We start from the raw sequence: 24,283 nt of genomic DNA on the forward strand, positions 1-24,283 counted from the left end.
TGTGCATTTTATTTATGCAGAGACCCAATGTGTATGTTTATTGTATTTATATCCTCCTGATGCTCCATCTTAAATAGATAAATCGATCTTTTATCGAAACAAAGAAAAATAGGGAGCGCTACTTCAAAGTCCGAGATTTCTCTCCACAAAAGAGGAAAGTCCAATATTCTAGAGCCCCAAAATGCCGGTCAAATTAGAATAGTACTGGTCAGGGAGCCGCCAACCCCAGGAAGCAGAACCCGGCTCAGCCGTTCATCTTGGCTCCGGTCCGACCACCCGTCGCCTTCCGCCGCCGCGCCGGTCACCCAGACCGCCGGGCGCCTCCTCTCGCCCCGCGCACCATATAGCCTCCGCTCTCCCTCCTCCCCACCGCCGACCACCCCTCTCGTCTCGAGCATAAAAAAAAGGAGACCGCCGACCACCCAGCGAGCCAGCATCCCGGACGGCGAGCCGCCGCGATGGGCGTCCCGTCAATCGACTGGGTGGCGGAGAGCCACCCCGCCTACGCCGACTTCGCGGCCCTCCCCTTCTTCGCCACCTTCTTCCTCGCCGCCCGCTTCCTCCTCGACCGCTTCGCATTCGAGGTTGTGACAGTGCAGACAGTTTCCCCCCGCCCCGCTCAGTTTCGAATAATTTCCTTTGTCGTTTGCCCCCACGATCCAACACCTAGGTGATGCTCGAGTCATTTCATTACTTTTTATTTTTTTTAAACTGGTCATTTCATTACTAGTAGTACAAGTGGTAGTTCCTAAAGGGAATGGGTGACGGCGATGAGTTCTCGTGTTAATTATTTGCTATAAATCTATGATCATCTGCTAGTGTGGTCATGATTAACTCGGTGTTTTTAGAACGAAGAAATGCCGTCATGACAGTGAACTAATGGCTGTGTTTTATCATTTTGGTAAAATAATCCGAGTCAAGGAAATGGGGGTTCGTAAGGGGATGCATCAGTTTCTGCATGCACACATTCCTGCACTTGCTCACTTAATTGTGCAAACAAACCTGAACACTATTACCTGTGAGTTATTTGGCATCTTCCTCTATGAGCTACTCCATTTTCAGGAAAAAATGCGGGCTCATCATAGTAGACGAGACCCATGAGCTAATTACCACCTGTATTTTGTGTATAGCGGCTAGCCAGGCGTCTGATTTTCGGGAAGTGGGATGCGAGGCTTGGCTCCGAGACAGACGCAGAGAGGATGAAGATCAGAAAGTTTAAGGAATCCGCCTGGAAAGGCGTTTATTTCCTTTCGGCGGAATTTCTGGCATTAGCTGTGACGTACAACGAGCCATGGTTCACGAGCACAATGAATTTCTGGGTTGGACCAGGAGACCAAATTTGGCCAGATCAAACAATGAAGTAATACAAACTTCAGTTTCCCCATGTTTATTAGAATGTTCTTTTTTAGTACCAAATTATTAATAAATTCATTTCTTTCCTCAGGTTTAAACTAAAGGGGGTTTACATGTATGCTGCTGGTTTTTATATGTACTCAATAATTGCCCTTCTCTTTTGGGAAACAAGGCGTTCAGACTTTGGCCTTTCGATGACTCATCACATAGCATCTGTTTTTCTCATTGTAATGTCGTACATATTCAGGTAACTAGGCTTTTGACTATCTGAATATTTGTCAAGCTGGTTTATGTTAATTCAAGTTTAGTGCCTTCTTATACATTGCGATCATTACTTGCGCACTATTTAGCTAATCTGATTCTTGTCATGATTCAAGTGGTGAGAATCATACTGCCTAGGGTGCAATAGCAAATGAAGGTGCATGTTAGTGTTTGGCTATTTGGGCAGTTGCGCACACATGTAAACCTGTGCATCTTCCAATGAATGTGGAAGGTAGATCCCTGTTGGTCTGTAACATATACATGAGAAAATGCAGACTCCACAATACAAACTGTGTATACATTTGGTTATTCTTCTATCGTGTTCATATATAACTGCATGCCTGCATATATCATATATTGTTAATCCATATCTGCGTTGCTTGTTTGCATTAGTAAGATTTGCATGTACTAGCTTTCTGTTACGTTCCTCCATACTCCCAATTCATATATAGCTGCATATATCATATACTGTAATCCATGCTTGCATTGCTTGTTCCCTAGAGAAAAGCTTTGCTTGTTTATTAGTAATTTGCCTTCTACTAGCTTTCTTTTACATTCCTAGATTTTACATGACAGCCTTCATTGAGCCAATAGTTGAGAAAGTGTGGATTTGGAACAACTTTCTGCTTATGGAATGTAATGGAAGAATGATAGATAGATAGAACAAGCATGGATTGCAGCTGTCAAACGATATTTACAAATGTTGACTTGTTTTTGAGGCTGGTATTTTTCTCCTGGTAGAGAATACAGTAGCTAGATTTGCAACTCTGTTTGTCGGATTGTCATCTTATAGTTATACCCCAGCTGATTGTCATCTCCTGGTAGAGAACATAAACATCAAGCATTTGTCTGCCTTTTTTTATGCTTCTTTGTTACTAGCAGTTTTTTAATAATACTAGCAGTTGTTGGAACGCCTGCACATGTTTTTCTTCGGTACTCTGAGCTGATTAGTTTCCTTAACAGATTTGCACGAGTGGGTTCAGTTGTGCTTGCCGTTCATGATGCAAGTGATGTGTTCCTGGAGGTTGGAAAAATTTCTAAGTACAGTGGACGCCAATTGCTTGCTGATGTATCATTTCTTCTTTTCGTCATTTCTTGGGTGATCCTTCGCCTGATATATTTTCCATTCTGGATTCTCTGGAGCACTAGGTACATACCAGTAACTCTGTTCTTACATGGGGTTCTATACTTTAGGTAACTCTAGAATGTCGCTAAAACTTGTGCATTTCTTCTGTAAATTTCAGCTATGAAATTGTTCATATTTTGAACAAGGAGAGACATAAATTTTATGGGCCGATATACTACTATGTGTTCAACTGTCTTCTGTTCTCCCTCCTTGTTCTACACATATATTGGTTTGTCTTAATGAAGCGAATGCTCGTGAAGCAAATTCAGTCTAAAGGGCATGTTGGAGATGACATTAGATCTGGTAGGTTTCTCTTTCCGAAGTTAAATTTGGTTAATATATTATCTATCACTTCAGTCTCAGCCTTGTATATACTTGTATTTACGTTCATTTATTATCCATCAGTTTAAGTCGCATAATATAGGGCTCAAATTTGCTTATGTGTTGTGATGTTTACTATTTTCCTTCTTTGCTTAGATTCGGAATCTGACGAGGAACATGATGATTGATTATTTTCAAGAACATAACAAGAGGATTGATTGAACTGTGTAGATTCTGGAGGTCAAGAGGAGCATGATGATTAGTTGATCTGTTTCTGTTTTACCCGTTTCATTATTGCATATAAAGCTGATATATTACCATGATGTGCCATGTCCCTGAATCATTGTTCTGTTCTGCTAGTCCGTCTCTGTGAATTTCCTAAATAGATGTCAGGCGAGCATTTTCCATTTATGCATACTTAGGTCAAACTGAATAGTATCACACAGATACAATACTTCATGGAAGTATGAGCTGTGTATATATCTGCCTCTACCCCTTCATACTTCAAACCTTTGCTAGGATTCTAATCAAATTGGTCAACAGACAACGTCAATAAATTTTTCTCAACATAGCGCGACAGCATATTGAAATTTATGTGCCTTTCTCAAAGAAAGAATTCATGCTCACTTTTACTTGACATAGCAAGGGAGTGTAGTGCAACTACGCCCCTTTCTCAGAGAAGGATTTAATAATCCATACTGCACTAGCCAAGAAATCTCATTCTGGTGCCTTTGTGTGTTCCGAAACTGATGTCGTAAACCATTATCGAAATCATGTGTGAACCTGCACATATCATTAGCCCATAGTAGTAATTATTCTTCCGAAGTGTGTACCCATGGTTTATTGTTATGTATGTCTCTGTTAATGTTTAGCCATGATGTTTCTTATTTAATGTCCTCGCAGATCACTGATATTGGAACTATGTTGTTCAAAATATGTTATGTTATTAATAACTACTATGCTCCATGTTTATCCAAGGCAAACCAGAGTTCTTCATCTTGACATGTAAAAATGCTACTAACAGTAGAAGTCCCAACCTTTGTTGCTACTCTTGTTAATCGCGTGAAATACTGGAATTGTTGTTTGATGTTTTCTCTTATGTCATACTTCACATTTACGTTGGACTACACAATGATTTGTCTTCATATGGTCTCAGAGAAAACTTAAATGATTAACAAGAGATTTCGGACACTTGCACAATGCACGAACCATATGATTACGGTGCCCATCATTCCATGTGTCTGTCAACACATTTTTTGTTATCTCATTACATCAGAACCATGGAGCAGTATTATAACTACTAGTATCTTGTAGGGCTGGTGGTGACAGCATGTGGTCCTCCTCATGCTCTATATCTGATCTTTTAGCGAATCGACCCTTGATCCGCGGTCGTGCTTCTGCATATGCTTTCCTTGTTGCATACCTTATGGTTTTCTGAAACTTCCTCGTCTGCTTCTTCTCCTTGTACCTGAGGACCCTGGCCTCTCTGTCCATGGAGTTGAAGTGCACTGGCATCTGAAGTGAATGGCCTGAGAGCTCCATGGCTTCACTGCTAGTCAGGATGTTGCTGTTTGAGATATCTGGTCTGGTGTTGTCCGGTACTATACCCACCTCCATTGATGAGAAAGATATCTGAGATAGAATCGCCAAATAGTCACTGAAATACTTCAATAATATGAGAAGTGCTGGTTTTGTACACCCTGCAATAAGATGAAACTGAGACCTTGACCCCCCAAACTATAGAACGTGCACTTATATGTCGGTAGAAGAGTTTGAGATCCATAAGTAACTAACAGCAGTTCAAAGTCTAGATGCAGAGGAACAAGCTGCCTAAGTTCTCTGGGAGTTATTTCTACATTTATATTTTTGCGACTTCTACATTATTTTAGGTCTGAGGGAATAAAGAGCAGTCAAACATTCTGTTGGACAGCTCCTTTTTTGATACAGTATGTGGGAAAAGAACTCGCAGAAAATATCAGGCTAAAAAGCCTGACCTAGAAGATCTAAAAAAGCAGAGAAGAGAGAAAAGAGGAAGGAGACACAAGACAAATAATCTGCATCTTGTATCCTAAGTGAGCTGTGACAATAATTAATTCAATCAATCTGTTTGATATATTATTTTAACGCAGAAATGGACTAACCTGAGCTGCCTTGAAGTGGTACGAACTCAAAACATAAATAGATCGCCGAATGATAATTTAAGCGAAGTAATAGATCAACTCACGTCATTGCTGATGGAAGCTGTGTAGGTACTGGTCATAGCGGTAACGGAGGCAGCCTGCCCTGCTCCTATAGTTCCATAATCGCTCTCTTGCTGCTCACTTGCCATGACGACTTGTGGAGGTACTACACACTCACACCCTTCCTTCTCGATGTACCTGTTCTGCACATGCTGTTGTTCTTGCATTCTGTATTGTTCTTCTGGTCTTGGGTCACAAGTGATGTTGTCGTAATACATATTGTATCCGACAAGGTTGAAGTATCGATCTATCTTGTTGGCACAATTGTTGTCATCAGAATTTCTTCTAAGGAGCCAAGAGTCCACTTCCTCTCCCTCTTCCTTATCGCCATGGGCAGTGACAGAAGCTTCTGCCTCCACGAAGCCAGAGGCAGCTGGAAGGGCAACAGCTGGGAGTGGCAGCACAGGCACTCGTTGGTGCCTCTGAGCAATTGGGTTGGCAGAGTGCACCTGTGCATCACAGGCGGTACATAGTGCTGCTGCATCTGCATGGCATGCCAGCACCGCTGGTGCACTCTCACAGGTTTCGCAGACACGCACACGCTCATGGCGTGATGCCACACGGTTAGCAGAATGAACCTGTGTGTCACAAGATGCACAGAGATATGCAGCATCAGCACAGCAGTATACCGCGCTTGGTGCTGCATGGCATCCATCGCATGGCCTGGCCCATGGAAAACTTGTCCTTCCAGCTTCCTTCTCCAACAGGTTGCTGTTGAAATTGCAATTCATGAACATATAAATCTTGCAACTTGTAGGCGGAGAGGTCTTACCGAAGGTTGAGGCTTTTGATCCTTTTCTTGAACTTGCTTGGGAGTGAGTGGGAGCAGTCAGTGTTGGAATTTTAGTGAGGAGTACTAATAGGAGGGTGGCAGTGGAATCCAGTGAGTGACAAGTGGTGTCATTTGTGGGGGCGAGGAATGCCGCGTGTGCATCTTGTGGTTGCACGTGGATGTTGCTGCTACGCTGCTTGTCTCAGTGTCAATCCTCAAATGCTACATCATTTTCTGTCAATTATCTGTTGGGATTTGGCACACCTAGAGAATACAAGAGTAACAACTTTCACGTAAGTTGGAATCATCAATTGAACAGGAGTCACAAACATTTGAGAAACCCAGTTTGGAGACTTACTAATGTATAAGGGGTTACACTTTATGTTGAATTTTAGCTAGTTTCCATTTTAAGGATTATGTATATTCATCTTTTCCTAATGAATTTGTAATTATAGGCAAACTAAGAATTTTCTGAAGCAAATCGTACAGATTTCATATAAAAGAAACTGCCTGTTTCTTGAACTAGATTACTGGAATAAACCCAAACATAGGAGAATTAGAAGGCAATGTGGTATCAAAAGCAGGCAAAGGGTGGGAGATGCTCCTTGCTCTCTTTGTGCACATCTTTTGCAAAAGGGGTCTCTGGATTCCAAAGTCTGAGGTTTTGTGCGATTCGTTGGTACTCCCCTTAGCTGTTCTACCTTTTGGAACCTCATCAAGATGTAGGAAGCGGAAGATACATTAGAAAAGTTTTAAAGCACCCTGCCATGTCACTAGATAGTTTCAGTGGGACCATATAGATCTGCAAATATCTAAGTTGATGTTCAGTCTAGGAAGTGTATTTACTGGCATCTTTTGCATTTCCTTTGCTGCAATTATTCATACGGTTTGGCCTGTTAAATCTCTAACCTATCTCTTCCATGACTCGACTATCTGTGACTGGAAGTCCAGTTAATTAGCTGTTAACTTGCGTTATTGCAGGCTAGTCTTGAAATGACTCGTTCTTATGGATCCATGTCTTGAAATAACTTCGCTGAAAGACTTGAGCTTAATTTACAGACAAACTTAGAGCTTGTTGTTAGAAAAAAATACCTGAGCTTAAGCATGTTACTGATGATTCATAGTTTGATGTTGGGTGGTTAGTACAGTTTAAATTTACCAAATATACTCCTGTTGATTGTGGACGACCGATTACTATTTTGAGATAGGATGGCCAAGGTGGGTACTGTTGCATGGTGGCTTCATAATCTGAGTACATAATCATCTTGGCTGGTGCATAATAAGTTCAGAAGTCTTAGCTGACTTGCTTCATATATGAACATAGTGAATACTACAAATAATTGAGCAAGTCTTGTCCATCAGATCTTTTGAAACAGACTCAAGCCTGTCAGCAAACTTATACTGGATGTATTGGAGAAGCTTACAGAATATATTCAGTTCCAGAAAAGCTTACAGGACTATACTATCTTAATTTCTATACAAGCTATGCTCATCATAGACAGTAGCACTCTGATAATCTTTCCCTACATGTAGTTCCTATGCATACTGCTAACAGAAAACAGTAACCGTTTTTCTAAGTGGCATAACTATGACTACATATATGTTACCATGATTGTGCCTACGTGCTGTTGCGGTAATTCTGTTCTCTGTTTCCAATTTAGTGTGGAAAGATTATTACCGAGCTCTATTGTTTCATATAAAATTATAGATGCTTCTAGATGTATATTCTGTGAAGTGTAATGTGATGAACACTCTACTGAGTACTGAGAGCCTTTTTCTCTACAGTTGTTTTCATTGGATTGGAATAGGATTACGACGGGTGAATGTCATGATGTGGCACTCTGCTTTATTTTGCACCTAGACTTAATAGATATAGTTCTGTGTGACTGATTTGCAGTATAGCCAAGCCAGTTTGAATTATAAGAACACATCAGGGTTGTCTTTGGCCCATTGTCCACCTTTTGTGAGGGATTCTCTTAGCATCCTTAACTGCTAGTAGCTCACATGTGCTGGTGTGAGTGGCATGACTGCCAAGGATACATCACTGAAAAACATGTCCCAACTGTTGGATAATCAGCAACTGAACTTTACTAAGGGCCAAAGGCCATTACATATACATGTGTATCAAAGTGCAGGAAACCCATTATACAATGGGGATATACCGAAAAGAGACTATACACATCTAACACCCCCCTCAAACTCATGGTGGATCAACAACACTGAGTTTGGAGAGGAAAAAGGTATGCTGCGCTCGAGTCTGTGCCTTCGTGAAGAAGTCAGCCAACTGTAACTCAGAGGGCACATAGTGAAGAGCGAGAGTCTGATCCTGCACAACAACACGCACAAAGTGGGCATCCACACCGATGTGCTTGGTGAGCTCATGCTTCATCGGGTCACGCGCAATACTGATAGCACCAGTACTGTCGGACAATAAGGGAGTCGAGGTAGGAGCAGACACACCAAAATCCTCAAGTAACCACCGTAACCAGATCACCTCAGTCGTCAACATAGCCATGGCCCTCAATTCAGCCTCTATACTCGAGCGAGAAACTGCAGTCTGTTTATTTGTCTTCCAGGTAATAAGAGAGCTACCAAGAAAGACACAGTAAGCAGACAGTGAGCGTCGATCAGAGGGATCACTGGCCCAGGTAGCATCAGAGTAGGCCTGGAGCTCAAGAGAGCTGGAGCGGGGAAAGAAAAGACGCTGAGAGATCGTGCCACGAAGGTATCGTAGAACACGAAGGAGATGACTATAGTGGACAGAGGTGGGGGCTGAAACAAACTGACTCAGGATGTGAACAGGATAGGAGATGTCAGGACGCGTAATAGCAAGATAGACAAGGTTACCAACAAGGTGATGATAGCGGGTGGGATTAGGAAGAGGGTCACCATCAGAGGCACGAAGCTGAACGTTGAGCTCCATAGGAGTCACAACAGTGTGGTCATCACCGAGAGCAGCTCGAGCAAGAAGATCCTGAATATATTACTCTTGAGAGATGTAGAAGCCATCAGAGGTCGAGGAGATCTCAATCCCAAGAAAACAGCGAAGAGGACCAAGATCAGTCATGAGGAACTGGTCGTGAAGGCGGGCCTTAACAAAGGCAATGTAGTTAGAGTCATCACCAGTGATGATCATGTCATCAACATAAAGAAGGAGAAGAGTCCGACCATGAGGAGACGTGTGACCAAACAACGCGGGATCATGATCACTGGGCAAGAAACCAGCGGCAGTCACCACAGAGGCGAAGCGCTCAAACCAGGCGCGAGGGGCCTGTTGAAGACCATAGAGAGAGCGGCGAAGTTGACAGACCATACCGTCAGGAGCATAGTACCCCGGTGGTGGCTGCATGTAAACCTCCTCACGCAACTCGCCATTGAGAAAAGTGTTCTGGACATCAAGTTGAGAGATAGACCACTGACGAACAGAGGCCACAGCAAGGAGAGTGCGGACAGTGACGTAGACGAAGAGGCAGCAAGAGCATGGGAGTTGGCAGAAGTGGTGGCAGCGGAAGGAACACAAAGCCAGTCAACCTCCCAAAGGCCCTCTAACTCACGGCGCCGGGGGCCAGCACCAACCAAAGCCTTGGTGCGGCAATCCTGAATAGAGCAAGAGTCGGTATCAAGAATGACACGACAACCAGAATCAGTGAGTTGGGCAGTAGAAAAAAGATTCATGGTAAGGCGAGGAACATGGGAAACACTAGAAACAGAAAATGATGGAGTGGAAAGAAGACCACGACTAGCAACAGGAAGAGGTGTGCCATCGGCGGTAAGAACATTAACAGGTGAATCAAGAGGTCGGAGAGAAGACAACACAGAAGAATCAGAAGACATATGAAAGGAGGCTCTAGAATCCAGAACCCACGAGGATGTACCTGACTGTGTAGAGGCCTGCGGTGGTGTAGAAGGGGATGCAGTCATAGCAGCAGCTGAACCAGTCGACGAGGAGCCGGAGGAGGCAAGTAGACGCTTGAGGCGAACAATGTCCTGGTCAGTGAGTGACGGAGTCGAGGAAGACACGGGAGGGCCACTGGAAGAGGAGCGCCTCTGGTCTCGCTTCTTCTGGCGACAATCAGACTCTGGGTGACCTGACCGGGAGCAGTAACCACAGAAAGTATCTCGGCGCGACGTACTCTTCTCAGCATAAAGAGGACGGTTCACCCCCCTGAAGGAGTGGGCTGGAGTGGTGGAGCAGTGAGGCAAGCAGCTGACACAGGAGCCCGGGTGGCCAACACTGAAGGAACCACAAGTAACCCAGCAGAGCGAAGGCGGGTCTCCTCAGCACGAAGCTCAGCAAGTACCTCCGAGATAGGACCACGACCACGAGCAAGCAGGTGAGCACGTCGAGGCTCGAACTCAGAGCGGAGACGAGATAAGAACTCATGAACCTGCTGAAACTCCAAATCGGACCGTGTAGTCTGACAGCAACGGCAAGTTCCACAAACAACTGTCCGAAGAGAGTCAAGCTGACGCCAGATGGCAGAGCACTGTGAATAGAACTCATCAACAGAGGAATCACCTTGCTGAAGTGCGTGCTCCTGATGCACCACGGATAGGTAGAGAGCATCACCAGAAGGCTGATAGCGCTGACAGAGGTACGACCACATCGCTGCAACTGTGCCAAGTCCCATGAACTCTGAAGCAAACTGAGGGAGGACACTCGGAGTGAGAACAGCCGCAGCACGAGCATCATCATTGCACCACTAACTGTAGGCAGACAGATCATCACGGTACACAGAAAGAACATCTGAATAAGCTGATACCTGCTGGTCATAAACATCAACTGCAACATCATCGAGAGCCTTGGCTGCATCCCGGTCAGCCTGAGAAGCATCAGCAGCAAGTACCGGCGGCACCGGTGGAATTGGGGCCATAGGGGCAACAGGGCATGGCGGACAAGGGACCTCGCCAGAGAGAACACCCCACAGAAGAAGGCCACGCATATGAATGTGCATGAAGCCCACAAACTCAGCATAGTTGGTGCCATCGAAGATCACCGAGCACCGGTGAACAACGACATACCCCGAAGAAGACATAACGAGGTCTTCCTTTTCTTTTATTTTCTTCTCTCTTTTTTTTTGGAGTCAACGGAAGCAGAGAGTCGATCTGGTTCGAGAGAGAGTGAGTAGGGGCGCACGGGACAGCGCTAACCAGAAGCGGGGATGGGAGCTGGATCGATCCAAAGCGGGATCGAGATCCCGCAGCTCCCGCGGCTCCCGCAGCTGCTGGACGAGGCGGCCAGGCGGGGCAGCACCAAACGAGCAGCGCTCGCGGCTGCCGTGCGAGCTAGGCTGCCGAGCGGGACAGCCCCGAACGCGCAGCGCCCGCAGCCGGGCGGGACGGGCCGGACAAGGCGGCGTCCGTAGCTGCCAGACGGGGCAGTCGGGCGAGACGGCGCCGGACTGAGCAGCTGCCGAGCGGGGCCCCGGCCGGACTGGGCGGCTGCCAGACTAGCCAGCAACCGGACGAGATGGCGGGGTGAGACGGCGTCCTGCTGGAGAAGCAGCAGAGCCGGGCCAGAGGGACAACGGCCGGACAGCCGGAGAGGCAGTGGCCGGACGGCCGGAGACGAGCAGGCTAGGAACGGGGCGCACGGAGTTGCAGCGTGCGGGAGGAAGGGGCTAGCCTAGCATCTGATACCATGTTGGATAATCAGCAACTGAACTTTACTGAGGGCCAAAGGCCATTACATATACATGTGTGTCAAAGTGCAGGAAACCCATTATACAATGGGGATATACCGAAAAGAGACTATACACATCTAACACCAACTTCCAACCATGACTATGAACTATAGTATAGGGTGTTAGCAAGTTTTAGTCATCCTTAAAAATAAATTCAGTGTACCATGCTGGCTTTGAGCACATTTGTTTCCTTACTCTTGACATAGGCAGCACTGGAAATACCTAACTTTTTCTGTGTGTGCATGTAACATACATCTCCTATAATTTTCAAAGATCGGTGAGCTCAAAACCACCAGACAACAACACAGGAGACTTTTGACCAATTGGTATGTCGTCATTCATCTCCCTTTGCCTTACTTTCACTGCATTACATATACTCTAAAGCCTTCTATCATTTCCTTATTATAATGGTCAGAAATTGTAACTTTGCATGGAAATCTCAGTGTTAGATAAATAGAGGAACAACAAAAATTGTGATGAAAATGACCATGCCGTATCACGCTTTAGGCTTTCCACCCTCTTATCCTATTATCCCGTTGCTGTGATTTAACAGGCGCATAACTCTTCAAAAGTGAGTATGAGGTATTATTCAAAGACATGCCCAACTGTAGAGCATGTCATTCAGACTGAGATGGGGTGTATTGTGTGTGCTGATCCCCCTAACGCTTGTGTGCTCATTCCCTGCTTTTCATTTTGACAACTGCTTGGTGCAGGTTAGTTTTCTCATTTGTGTACTTAAATGAAGGAATCTGGTTTGACGAATTCGCTGCATTTGCTCACTTGGTTCTGATCTAAGAACCACACATAGAACGACTTTACTCACCACCTTATCTTTTCCCTTCCCTTTTCTCATCCACTTATTCTGCTTATCCCTTCCACATGTTTCTTATCCTCTCAGCTCTATAGCCTCTCTAGTAGCTCTAGTAGCTTATTTTCAATGTCGTGTGAGATGGAGAGAGAGCTAGCGAATCCACATATACAATTCAATACCCCCTCTCATGTGTGACGCGGGAAGTCAACGCGCGAATTGACTCAGAGGTATGGCTCAAGAGGCCTATACGTAGACACAAAGGGGGCAACAACAATTTTTGGATGAATTGCGAAAGCCGGGACTTGAACTCAAGACCTTAGGCTTTGATACCATGTCAAGCTTCATGCACTAGCCAACACAACCAAAAGTCCAAATCGATGGAAAGGGCTAGGAAATCCACATACACACTTCAACAGTTGCTGACCTGCGTTGGCTACATGTGGCACCGCCACACCAGGCTATGGCTGGCACTCCACCTGTGATAAGCTGGCGAGCCACAGTGCCGTTGTGTCCAAGGCTCCTTCATGGCGCATCCGGACTCCCCGACAGCAAACCAGAAGCCCACAGTTGCGTGGCACGATAGGACCCTTGGTGATAGGCCACGACAGCCGAATCCTGGCGCTCCCGTGGCAGGCTCAGCCGGATCCGACCACCGACAAGGTCCCCGTGGTTACCGGGTTCCACAGTGGCAAAATGGGCTGCCGCATCCACCAAGACTAATTTGTTTGAAGTTTTTATTCTTGAATTTTTTGAAAGCTTCCCCTGATTTTCTGAGAGTTGGGCCTAAGATTTTCTGATGTTATGAAAGTTTGTGTGTGTGTTTCCGAAAGTACAGTACAGTACAAATTTCTGAATGCTGTGAGAATTTTGGAAGTATGAAAACTTCATTTGAAAGTGCCCTTTCTGAAAGTTAGCCCAAAAATTTGTGGAAGTCCGTTTTCGAAAAGTTTGACAAGTTTTTTTGTGGAAGTCCACTTTCTAAAAGTTTCACCAAAAAATTGTGGAAGTCTTCTTTCCAAAAGTTTGAACAAAATGTTTGAAAGTTGACCTAAAATTCTGAATCCTCTTCTGCAAGTCCAAGACGATGCCTCAGTCGATTGGAAATGGAAGGGAGAAAAAGGAAGGGGGAAAGTACCAGGGTGGAGCGTGTCGCCTGCTCGTTCTGTCCTTCCGACGGCACTACAATGCCTGTCTGAAAGTAACCGTGCTGCTCTTCTCTAGCGGGCGACTGCTATTTAGCCGTGCCCCACATAGAATTAACACATCAAATAAAAACTGGAAGCTATTTGCCCTGGAACGGCCTTCTGGTAACACAAACCAAACCTGTCCACAAAATTCCAGCTATATGAACTAAAATAGCTTGCACCCGAGCCACATTCCTGCACTATCATACAGTGGCTGAGCGAGGAAATATGGTCCAATGCTGGGATGAATCTCTGGAGATTGGCAAGAAGTTAACAGCGCAACATCACTGACAATGCTGGTGGAACATAAAATCACTCAAGAGCCTCATTCCATTTGCCGTGGTTGTTTCGTGCTTGTTCTTTTGTTTGCTGCTGTATTTGATGCAGATCTTCTTTTCTAGAGAGATCAATGCAGATATTTGCCATCAAGTTATGATGTCAGTTGCATTGATTTGGAAATGCACATAGCATGTTCACTACTTTCTTGACAAAGATTTGCTAGATTATAAGTTACAAAGGAAATAAGTAGACTAGAGTTTGGAGCTCTATCGGTTGAAGACAACATGACACTGCCAGGTCGTTGCAATCCAATGGCAACAATTTTACAAAAGGGGGAAAGAGGACCAATACTTGCATCTCAAAAAATGTTGCTCTGTCATCTTTATTGTACCAACAGTTTACATAATCTGTTAATGTAGAATATACCATGCCTAGATAACTAGGTTGTGCCCTTCTTCTTTGTACAGTTCATCTGAGATGTGCTCCACTTCCTGACAGAAAGCATCACTAGATGTTGGCTACATTATGTTGTTTGCCATTTTAAGCAGGTTTTTGCTGTACAGGTCCTGCTGGAAACAACTGATGATGTTTCCTGTCTTCCACTCTCTGTCGTGCTATCATCTTGGTCCGGAGAGCTCAACTGCTTGCACCAGCAATGACGAATCGTCTGTCAGGTCGGAGTAGCAACGCCCAAAGGTGAAGTCGGGCACCTTGAACTTGTGCGAGTCAGTACGCTGCGACGCCTCCCACCGCTCTGCGAGCCCATCTCCTTCGAGCATCCTGACCACCTCCGACATCTTAGGCCTGTGACTGGGGAGATACTGGGTGCAAAGCAGCGCCACCTGCACCATCTCCTCTAGCTCAATGTGGTCGTAACTGCTTCCGAGTCCCTTGTCGACAAGCACGTCGAGCTTCTTCTCCTGGTGCATCTTCTTCACCTGAATAGAAGCCAATGCCATATAAGTAAGACCTCTAGTATGATGAGATCATATGCCTGAAACCACACTGTGCCATATGAGTATGATGACAATGATCTTACCCAGTCAAGCATGGCTCCCTTCTGATTTGATGACTTTCCAAACTCAAGTGCAGTCTGCCCGGTGATCAGTTCTAGCAGCAGGATCCCGAAGCCGAAGACATCAGTTTTCTCAGATGACTGGCCCGTGGAGAGGTACTCTGGAGCAATGTGGCCTACAGTTCCCCTCACAGCTGTGGTAACATGCGAGTCACGGTGATCCAGGAGCTTGGCAAGCCCAAAATCTCCAACAATTGCTTCACAGAAGTCATCGAGCAGTACATTTGCTGCCTTTACATCCCTGTGGATGATCTTGGGATCACACTGCTCGTGCAGGTATAGTAGGCCTCTTGCTGCGCCGAGGGCTATTCCCTTTCTGGTGTTCCAGTTCAGTGGTGGCTTCCCTGTAATTGGTTATGTGAGAACGAAGTTTAGCATCTTGTCATGTGGGATTCTTTGTTCTAAAGCTATGCCCAAAGGAGAAGAATATAATGTGAGAATCGAATGCAAATCTTTATGTAATCATTTTTTAAAGTTGAAGTTTCGAACGAGCATTGGCAGAATGTCAGTTACTCAGAAAAAAAAAATCCTTCAAGACCAACTTATATCTGTTGATGAATGGTGGCTATGTCACTAGCTCGTGATTATTCAGATTTATGTTTTAAGAAACAATCATCCTGAAATTTTGATGTGTTTTACCTTTCAGGCGTGATGCAACACTTCCATTGGACATGTATGGATAGATAAGTAGCCTCTCGGTGGCAGTCATGCAGAACCCGCAGAGCCTAAGGAGATTCCGGTGCACTGCCAAGCTGATCATCTCGACTTCAGTCTGAAATTGCAATTCCCCGCCTGCGGCATTTCCATCTTTCAGCCTCTTGACTGCTACTATAGTTCCATCTGGGAGCTTCCCTCGATAAACATTTCCAAAACCGCCTTTTCCTATCATGTTCTTGCTGCTGAAGTTCTCTGTTGCAGCCTGGAGCTCTCTGAACTGAAACCTCTTCAGGTTTTCAAGGTTGACGTTCTCTATGTGCTGGTCTGCAAAATAACCAACACGTTCAGTAACTGATTCCACCAAGTTAAACAAGCATCAGGCCATTATGAGCTCGATGAGTAATTTTAGACTTTTTACTTACCATCGACATCGAAAAGAATCTGCCGATTTTTCCTATGCCTCCACCAGAACAGCAATCCCGTCACTAGGAAAAGGATGCTGATGCAGCCTATCGTAGAACCAAATGCAATTGCGGCTTTGTGGCTCTTAGATTTTGCTGGCAGTACGGTACCTTTTTGTAAAAAGAGTTGTTATTACAACAGTTACCATCTACTTATATATCAGTGCAAGGTATAAATTAATCATGGATGAGATCGACTGACTGAACAAACCTTGTGTGTTATTCAGGCTGTAGGACATCGGCATCGGCAAAGTTCCATAACAATCTTGTTCTGTAGCTGCTCCGCAGATCAGTGGATTCCCTACTATGCTGCAAGAAAATCAATTAATTTTCCCATAAGCTGAGTCTTATTTATGGTAAACATGTCTCCACTGGAGACAGTACTTTGGTCAAAGATGAAATGACACAGTACTGCGGCCTTACTTGAATGTCCTTGCCAAAGACCCTGGAACTGGACCGCTCAGATTATTGTAGGACAGATCCCTGAGAATTGGGAAGTCCATGTGACAGTGAGCAGAGCAGTACACAACCACATAACAGCAGAACAAGCAGAGGATACTCACAAGAAAACAAGGTGCGACAGATTAGCCGACGCCGAAGGGAATGCGCCGGACAGGGTGTTGTTGTTGAGCCTCCTGGTAGCAGGCAGCACAATGCAAACAATGAGAAGAGCCACTGGCATGTATCATGGCTCATGTTGGAACAGGCCATGAATGGGAAACCTTCAGAATATCTATCAATCGTTCATGGCTGGCAGTGGCACAGTAGAAGAGAAGGGCACTCACAAGTACTGGAGGTCTCTGAGGCGGCTCACGGAGCCGGGGATTTCGCCAGAGAAGTGGTTGCTGGAGAGATCAAGCGTCCTAAGCTTCGTGAGCCTGCCAATCTCTGCCGGGATTCGGCCATTGATGTTGTTGTTCTGCAGCAGCCTGTGAACAGGAGAAGAGGGAGAAGAAAAGGTAAGGAAGATCTCTTCCTGCCCAAAAGAAACATACTCCCATGTGTTCTAAAAAGAAAAAGAAAAAGGAACAAACAAACAGTGGTGATTTGCAAGGCTAATGATGGCAGGAAAAACTCACACTATCTCGAGATTGGTCAGATTGCCTATGCTCGGGGAGAGCAGGCCAGAGAGGTTCTGGCTTGGGGCTTCCCTGGGAAAACAAATTGAAACAGAGAGATGACAAAGGGTTAGGATCAAAAGGAAAGCTTGCGACAGAAATGATTGGTGTGTGATGGAACCATAGCCCAGCCGCGACAGAAAACTTACAGGCCAGTGACGAGGTTTTCCTGCGAGCAGGTGACCATGGTCCAGCTGCAAGGATCCACCGAGTCCTGGTCCCAGTTCTTGAGCACGCCATGGGGATCCTTGAGGTAGTTCTTGATCGTCATGAGAGCTTGCACTGCAAACCGAACAGAAGAGAGATTGCCAGTGTGTCACACACCAGCGCAGGAGCAACAAACAAAGGAAGAAGAGTGCAAACAAAACAAGGTGGCGAGCTCCGATGCAAGAAAACCAAAGAGAACACACACAGAGACACAAAAGAATAACCAGTAGGGCTCTTGATTTGAGAACATTAATAACTAACCTTCGTAGTTTACGCCCTTGGGCGAGAGGAGGCCGTTGGCCGGCGCCGGCGCGAGAGGGGAGGAGAGGAGGAGGAGCAGGAGGAGCAGCAGGGGAACCGCCTCCATTGCTAGGGAAGGGCTCTCTCTCTCTCTCTAGCTAGGAGCTGCTGGCTGGTGTGTGTTCAAACATGGAAGCAAGCAAGCCAAGGGCGAGGGTGAGGCCAAGGAAAGGAAGCGCGCAGCCTTTCTTCTCGCACAAGCAGTCGAGTGAAGTTGCCAGTGGCAATGGGCAGTGGGCAGGGACCAGGGAGGGATGCCTCTCACCTCACTCACCTCTGATGTGTTGTCAGCAGCAAATGACACAAAGGAAGATGCCTGCGCTCTGGCTCCAAGCAAAGGTACAAAAGCAGGGGAGGAGGGAGGGGGCAGACATGCCTGCCGCCTGGCCCCTGCTCGCTCGCTCGCTCGCCGGAGTAGGAGTAGAATATTGGAGGGACCTCAATATCGGAGCAAAGGAGGGAGAGGGAGGGGAGAAAATTCTTCTTTTCCACCCTTTTATGGCCTGGCCGCCCTCCTTGGGGCCTGTGTGAAAACCCAAGCTAGTACTGCTAGTACTTATGAAAAACAGTGAGAGCGGGCTGTTAATCGAGTGGTCTAGGCTAATCCTACCCTAAAAGGAGCAGATTAGTATTGATCCCATCCGAGAAAGGCATTAGCTTTATTGGAGGAGAGCGTGGTTGTACTGCGCCACGACTGACTGTCACAGTCTCACAGACCACCACGGCGGCCAACACCTTTGAGGGATTCTTGCAGCAAAAGAATTGCCCAGGGCCAGCGGCAGCCGGACAGGTAGCCCGGGAGGCGTGTGTCAGCGTGCCAATTCCATTGGGGGGAATAAACAAGGGATCAAAAGTATCTTTGGCCGGAGGAAGGCCGGGAAGATGACAGGGAGGAAGCGCCCCCCGCCCGCCCGGCCTGCCTGAAGTGGAGGCGCGGCTAATGGACACGGGAACCTTTGGTCACCATGCATTACGGATGTAGAATCAATCGAGGATCAGATTAGGTAAAAGGGAGTGAAATCCCAGTGACAAGGAAGATAAACACAAGGCGTCCAGTGGCGCTGTCGTGTACTGTGGCAGGCAAGCGTCCCCCTGTGTAGTGGGTAGTGCTTTGCACACATCAGTTCAGTTCGCATCAAATCAGTAGGCAGGCATCATATGAACATTTCCATGTAGGCGGGAGTACTCCACTACTCCTAGACAGATGGATGGATAGCTGCGGAGGCGCCCGGTGGTGGAGGCAAGCTTTTTTCCTGGGGAAATGGCAGGTGTTTTCCTTGCGGCTCGAATATGATATGGAATCCATGGCAGCCCGCCCATACTACTTGCTACGCCTTGTCATGTCATGCATGGTACTTACTTGCGGTTCAGCTGATTCAGAAGCAAGCAGGATATGTGTGTGTACGTACTGATGTGTGGTAGTACAAGCTGTGCCTGAGGTAACCAATTCAGAAGATTTGGGTGATGTTTAGGGAGATGGTGACCTGCCTGCCTGCTATTCCTATCCTGATGATGCCTCACCTCCACAGACCACAGGGACGGCAGGGCGGGAGGCCTCGCCATCTCCATCAAATGGCCATGCCCATACCCCCTCCTCGGGGCCAGAAATCATTGCAGTCTAGCTAGCACGAGCATGAAAGACGTGACCTCTCTTTTCAGTGAAATGAGGGCTGCTTTGCTTTGCTGTGCTGTGCTGCCTTTGCCCCCTTCCCCCTACACCACACCTTTTTCTCTCTTCTTTTCCCTCCCGCTTTTCCTTGTGTTTTGTGTATGCCTCGTGTACGTGTGCTATAGTAGAAAGACTGCAAAAACGTACGTATACGGGGCCATCAAAAGACCATCTCCGGGTTTATCCCTGACCACCAACACTCATGAGATGCCACCCTTAAACGGGAAAAAAAGGCGGCATAATTATTGGGTAATTTCAGATACAGCTTGCCCCCTCCAAGCTCTCGGTGCACGCACTAGCGGAAGAAATTAAGCGTGTCCGATAAAGCTCGGAGCATGGGGGCATGGATCATAATGCCTGTCCAAATCTCGGTTTTCCTCAGGTCCGCATGATCAGCTTTCCGCTTTTGCGGAGATGAGCTTTTGAAATTTATTACGTTTTCCTTGCAACGCATCGATCGTCCCCATGGCCATCATCTGATCTGAATGATGGCGCTTAGTGGCAACCAAGACAATTAGCACACCAGCCATATTTTAAGCTGAAGGTACGCATATAAACAAACAAAAAGAAATAAAGAAAGAAGATGTATCTGTGTGAATATACGACGTACATGCACATCTGCCCAGCCAGTACTGCTACCGAGGCAGTACAGTACAGAACAGTAGAGTCCCCACGCTCTCAGTCTCGGTGCATCCACTGCCGTTGCTAATGTCATCATCCTGCATGCATACATACTGTGTTTGACTGGGCGAGCTAGGGTGACCAAGCCCATCAGCGAAAGATGCTGCTCATCTTGTGTGTGTGAGAGTGCCTCACCGGGCAGTACAAAGCGGTTGCCTTTGACCAGCCAAGGCCAAGCTGCACAGCGAAGACGTCACGGCAAACTGTCAGCTTCGACGGGCCATTTTTGGAGCCACTTTGATCTTGGCGAGATATCGACGGATCATGCATGACAAAGGCTCAAACAAGGCGCTTTGATGCGCTATACATCTCTGAAGTCCGAACATATATTTCTCTTTGGCCTAACTTGTGTGGTGGGGAACCATCAAGGTCTCTGAAAGTCGATCTCACCTCTCATCACGTTACGCCAAACGCAGGCAACTTCACTAACCCCTTTTCTTTTTAGCCCCAAAGTACATGTGACCAGGTGACCAAGAGGCCTTACGCCGGTGTCTTACTCGGGCATTAGCGAGGCGAGAGCGTGGCTATCCCGAGAGAATCTGTGCGTCCCGCGGGTTTGTCCACGCATTAGCGTCCCAAATCCACCGGTAGTAGTATGTTTGGCCGGAACAAGGATGGGTGGTGCAGCACACAAATGGGTTTTAGTTTGTGGTGGTACTGCAGCAGTTAGGAAGCTCGAGAGGTGTGCCTTTTGCTCGCACATGCTTGGCACTAGCTCTCCCGCCTCCGCTCCCCGTCTTTTCATGTAAACCTGCCGGCCTAATTTGGTTCCCTTTGCGCTTTCCTGTCCCGTAGAGCAGAAAATTTACCTTTGTGATTTGAGGTTGTTTTAGTTTCTGATGATGATGACAATGGCTGATGTAACCAGACCAGACAGGTGTCCAGCTAGATGATTGCACGGTATGTATGTACGTAAGTATGTATGTCTGTATGTATGTACAAGGGATAAGATTCATGCCTCCTTTGGTTCATAGGGTAGGATATCGTAGGAATAGAAAAGTCATAGGAAATGAGATGATATGCATCTCAAATCCTATGAGTAGGAATAGGAAAGGAGGTGCCTTTTAAGGCCTCCTTTTGGTTTGTAGGAATTTTATAGGAATGCTATATGATAGGATTTGCAAAGGAAAAATTCCTTTGAAGCCCTTTGGTTTGTAAGAATGGATTCCTATTCCTATGTAGGATAGTATAATCAATCCTTCACATTTTGGAGGAAAATAAACATTAGCTTAGACTCAATGGAAAAATTCCTATCCTATGTATCAAATGCAATCTCTTTCTCTATAGGAATTGAGATGCATGTCATCTCACTTTTTATGATTTTCCTATTCCTATAACATTCCTATCCCATGAACCAAAGGAGGCCTAATTCATATCATAGATTTTTTTCCATTGAGTCTAGGCTAATGTTTATTTTCCTATGAAATGTGGAGGATAGGAAGAATTACTCCATAGGAATATGGTTCTATTCCTACAAACCAAAGGGCTCTAAAGAAAATTTTCCTATAGAAATCCTATCATATGAAATTCCTACAAGATTCCTCTAAACCAAAAAGGCCTTACTAGAATTCGAGAACCTTTATCCAGATTTGGCCCTTCGTTTGCCACAAACTTCCAAGCATGATAGCCCCAAAGCTATTTCCATAGACATGCGCTGTGTCGTGTTTCCAGCGCCTTAGATGAGGGCCAAAAGGTGTCAAACCCAAACCCAAACAAATTTAAATTTGTCTGTGCAAACAACTCTGAATCTGAGGCCATATCGACCTCTCTCTATTTTTGTTGTAATCGAGTGGTGGCGGTTTGTTTGTATTTTTTGATGTTTCATCCAAACAGAGCTTTACAACCAGAAATGGATCCCTTTGGGATCTCATATAGGTATGCAAATCTGAAACTAAGGATGCGAGGCAAAAAACCAACAACTGCATGTTGATTGGTTGCCTGCATCCCTTCTCCCTGCATCGCAGCAACACCTCTGTGCACCGTGTTTGCTTGCTCGCATAGGCTCTGCTCATACTAGTGCACGATGTTTGGTTGCATACAAGCAAAGAGGTGTAGTCACCTTGTACCCTTCGTGGTGGGCTTACCCGCTACTGCACCTTATACACAATCACACCGATCACGCCAATAAAGCAACACTACAATCACGGCGAATTGGACGAAGATGATGAAGTCCTTCAGCCCAAAGTGTCGATCCACATTGCCAAGTTCAACATTGCATGCCTGCTTGAGCACGACCTTGGAGTAAGCATCCTCTGTTGCATGCCTTGTCTTAAACCCTCTGTGGCAGCTGTTGTTGTAACCTGACACTTGTGCATTTCATGCTTACCATGAACTGTAAACTCATGGAACCCTCGCGTGGAACACCACATACCACTTTTCCTAGAATTGCAGAAGAGTAACCGATCAAGCAACAAGTAATGGAGCACACTAGACATGAAACATAAGCAGGCATGCATGATCATACTGCATAGCAAGTTCATCTTATCGCTACTACGGTATTATCATACCACCACATTCAAAAGAGGGTGTTGTCCTACCACCGCAAGTTCGCCATTGGTGTGAGGGGTTAATATACCACCTCATCAAAATATATAGGCCAACATTAAGAGTTTATCAAGCCCTAGCTACCACAAAATGTACATCGTCATCGTCATCTCATCGCCATTGTCGTCGAGGATCATCACGCCGTCACCACCAGCTGAAGCAGCACTAGTAGTAGTGCTTGCCAAGCAAGGCCCTCAGCTAGAGCACCCTATGGGCGTCTCCCATGGCAACAAACCCAACCCCCTGGGCTTTGTTGTCCAACAGGTGGCTGATGGCCACCATGAGAGCTTCTAGGATGAAGCCACCTTGGTCCATGATGACGCTGTAGAGTTCAGGGTGGACGTCGACCGATGTAAGGGCATATTTATCCCTAAGGTGTTTTGGTGATTGATGACAATGCTTTTGCGGACTAATCGTGTGCCTTGAGTTTCTCAGTCACTTCATCGCTAGGCACAAGACGGTTCGGTGCCCCTCGAAGACTATTGAAGACGGCGTTGTTCTACGTTTCTTTTTGGTGGATTTGAATCGTAGGAGAGCCGTACTATTAAGAGGGGGTCCGCGTCAGAAAGGTTCGGGTGGAATCATCACGCACACGTTTCCCTCCTTGTCTCCACCTTTCCCTTGCACTTTGGAGCTTCCCCCGGTTATCCTCTTTGTGATTGTCCTGGCTGCTATTGCTGAGCTTGCGGTAGTACTGCTCCCTGGAGCGGTAGTACCGTGCAACTGCGCGGTAGTACCGCTGGAGCCCACGGTAGTACCGCTCCTCTGGAGTTGTAGTACCGTGGCTCCCAGGCCAAGTGCCGCTGCGTTGCGGTAGTAGGGGCATATGTAATTTTTTACATATGCGCCCCCACGGTAGTACCGCACGTCGTGCGCGGTAGTACCGCGGGAGCCCACGGTAGTACCGCTCCCCTGGAGTCGTAGTACCGTGGCTCTCATGCCTAGTACCGCTGCTTCGCGGTAGTAGGAGCGGATGTAATTTTTTACATCCGCGCCTCCACGGTAGTACCGCCCTTCGTGCGCGGTAGTACCGCGCGCGGCCTGGTTCAGCTGCCTTGTGGTAGTACCGCTCCCTAGCGGTAGTACCGCGTCGGATATTTGCACTGTTTCTTTTCCAGCGGAAGTAGGCACGGATGTATTTTTATTCATCCGCGCCCTTCGTAGGCTAGGACTTTCCTGCCTTGCGGTAGTACCGCAAGGGGGAGCGGTAGTACCACGCTTGCGGAAGTACTGCTCTTAGTCAGGCATGTCCTAGTCTTTGCTGCTGCCGCGGAAGTACCGCGTTCCTGGAGCGGTAGTACCGCATGTCGCAGGCTGGATTTGTGGATAACGATTGGATCTTCTACATAGCTATAAAAGGGGTGTCTCCTACCTCTAGTTGACCACCTCTTCCATCCCTAAGCTCCATTATTGCTCCAAGCTCCATTTTCGCCCGATCTCTCTCCCTAGCCAATCAAACTTGTTGATTTTCTCGGGATTGGTTGAGAAGGCCCCGATCTACACTTCCACCAAGAGATATTTGATTCCCCCACTAATCCCT

The 24,283-nt window shown here is 46.4% G+C and overlaps 3 protein-coding genes and 1 long non-coding RNA gene across 4 annotated transcripts; 2 read left to right on the plus strand and 2 right to left on the minus strand.

The window, feature by feature from the left end:
- The first annotated feature begins 206 nt into the window (after nt 1-206).
- LOC119326319 (ASC1-like protein 2) lies at nt 207-4,708 on the plus strand. Its single transcript, XM_037599998.1, has 6 exons — nt 207-584; nt 1,131-1,360; nt 1,445-1,600; nt 2,578-2,763; nt 2,859-3,043; nt 3,218-4,708. Exons 1-6 carry the CDS (start codon nt 459-461, stop codon nt 3,247-3,249), a joined length of 915 nt encoding a protein of 304 aa, XP_037455895.1. The 5' UTR covers nt 207-458; the 3' UTR covers nt 3,250-4,708.
- LOC119326320 (zinc finger protein HD1-like) lies at nt 4,334-6,122 on the minus strand. Its single transcript, XM_037599999.1, has 2 exons — nt 5,286-6,122; nt 4,334-4,693 (listed from the first exon to the last, which is right to left on the minus strand). The coding sequence occupies exons 1-2, from the start codon at nt 6,036-6,038 to the stop codon at nt 4,334-4,336; spliced, it is 1,113 nt and encodes a 370-aa protein (XP_037455896.1). The 5' UTR covers nt 6,039-6,122.
- Nucleotides 6,123-14,387: 8,265 nt separating this feature from the next.
- On the minus strand, nt 14,388-18,310 carry LOC119326317 (LRR receptor kinase SERL2-like). The gene is made up of 11 exons (XM_037599997.1): nt 17,811-18,310; nt 17,492-17,624; nt 17,304-17,375; nt 17,010-17,153; nt 16,788-16,859; nt 16,648-16,707; nt 16,436-16,533; nt 16,186-16,335; nt 15,746-16,087; nt 15,071-15,450; nt 14,388-14,969 (listed from the first exon to the last, which is right to left on the minus strand). The coding sequence occupies exons 1-11, from the start codon at nt 17,914-17,916 to the stop codon at nt 14,649-14,651; spliced, it is 1,878 nt and encodes a 625-aa protein (XP_037455894.1). The 5' UTR covers nt 17,917-18,310; the 3' UTR covers nt 14,388-14,648.
- LOC119326321 lies at nt 15,415-16,010 on the plus strand. Its single transcript, XR_005157905.1, has 2 exons — nt 15,415-15,539; nt 15,753-16,010. It is a non-coding gene; the product is annotated as an uncharacterized LOC119326321 (long non-coding RNA).
- Nucleotides 18,311-24,283: the final 5,973 nt, after the last annotated feature.

Source organism: Triticum dicoccoides, chromosome 6B (assembly GCF_002162155.2).
Source record: "Triticum dicoccoides isolate Atlit2015 ecotype Zavitan chromosome 6B, WEW_v2.0, whole genome shotgun sequence".
Classification (NCBI taxonomy): domain Eukaryota; kingdom Viridiplantae; phylum Streptophyta; class Magnoliopsida; order Poales; family Poaceae; genus Triticum; species Triticum dicoccoides.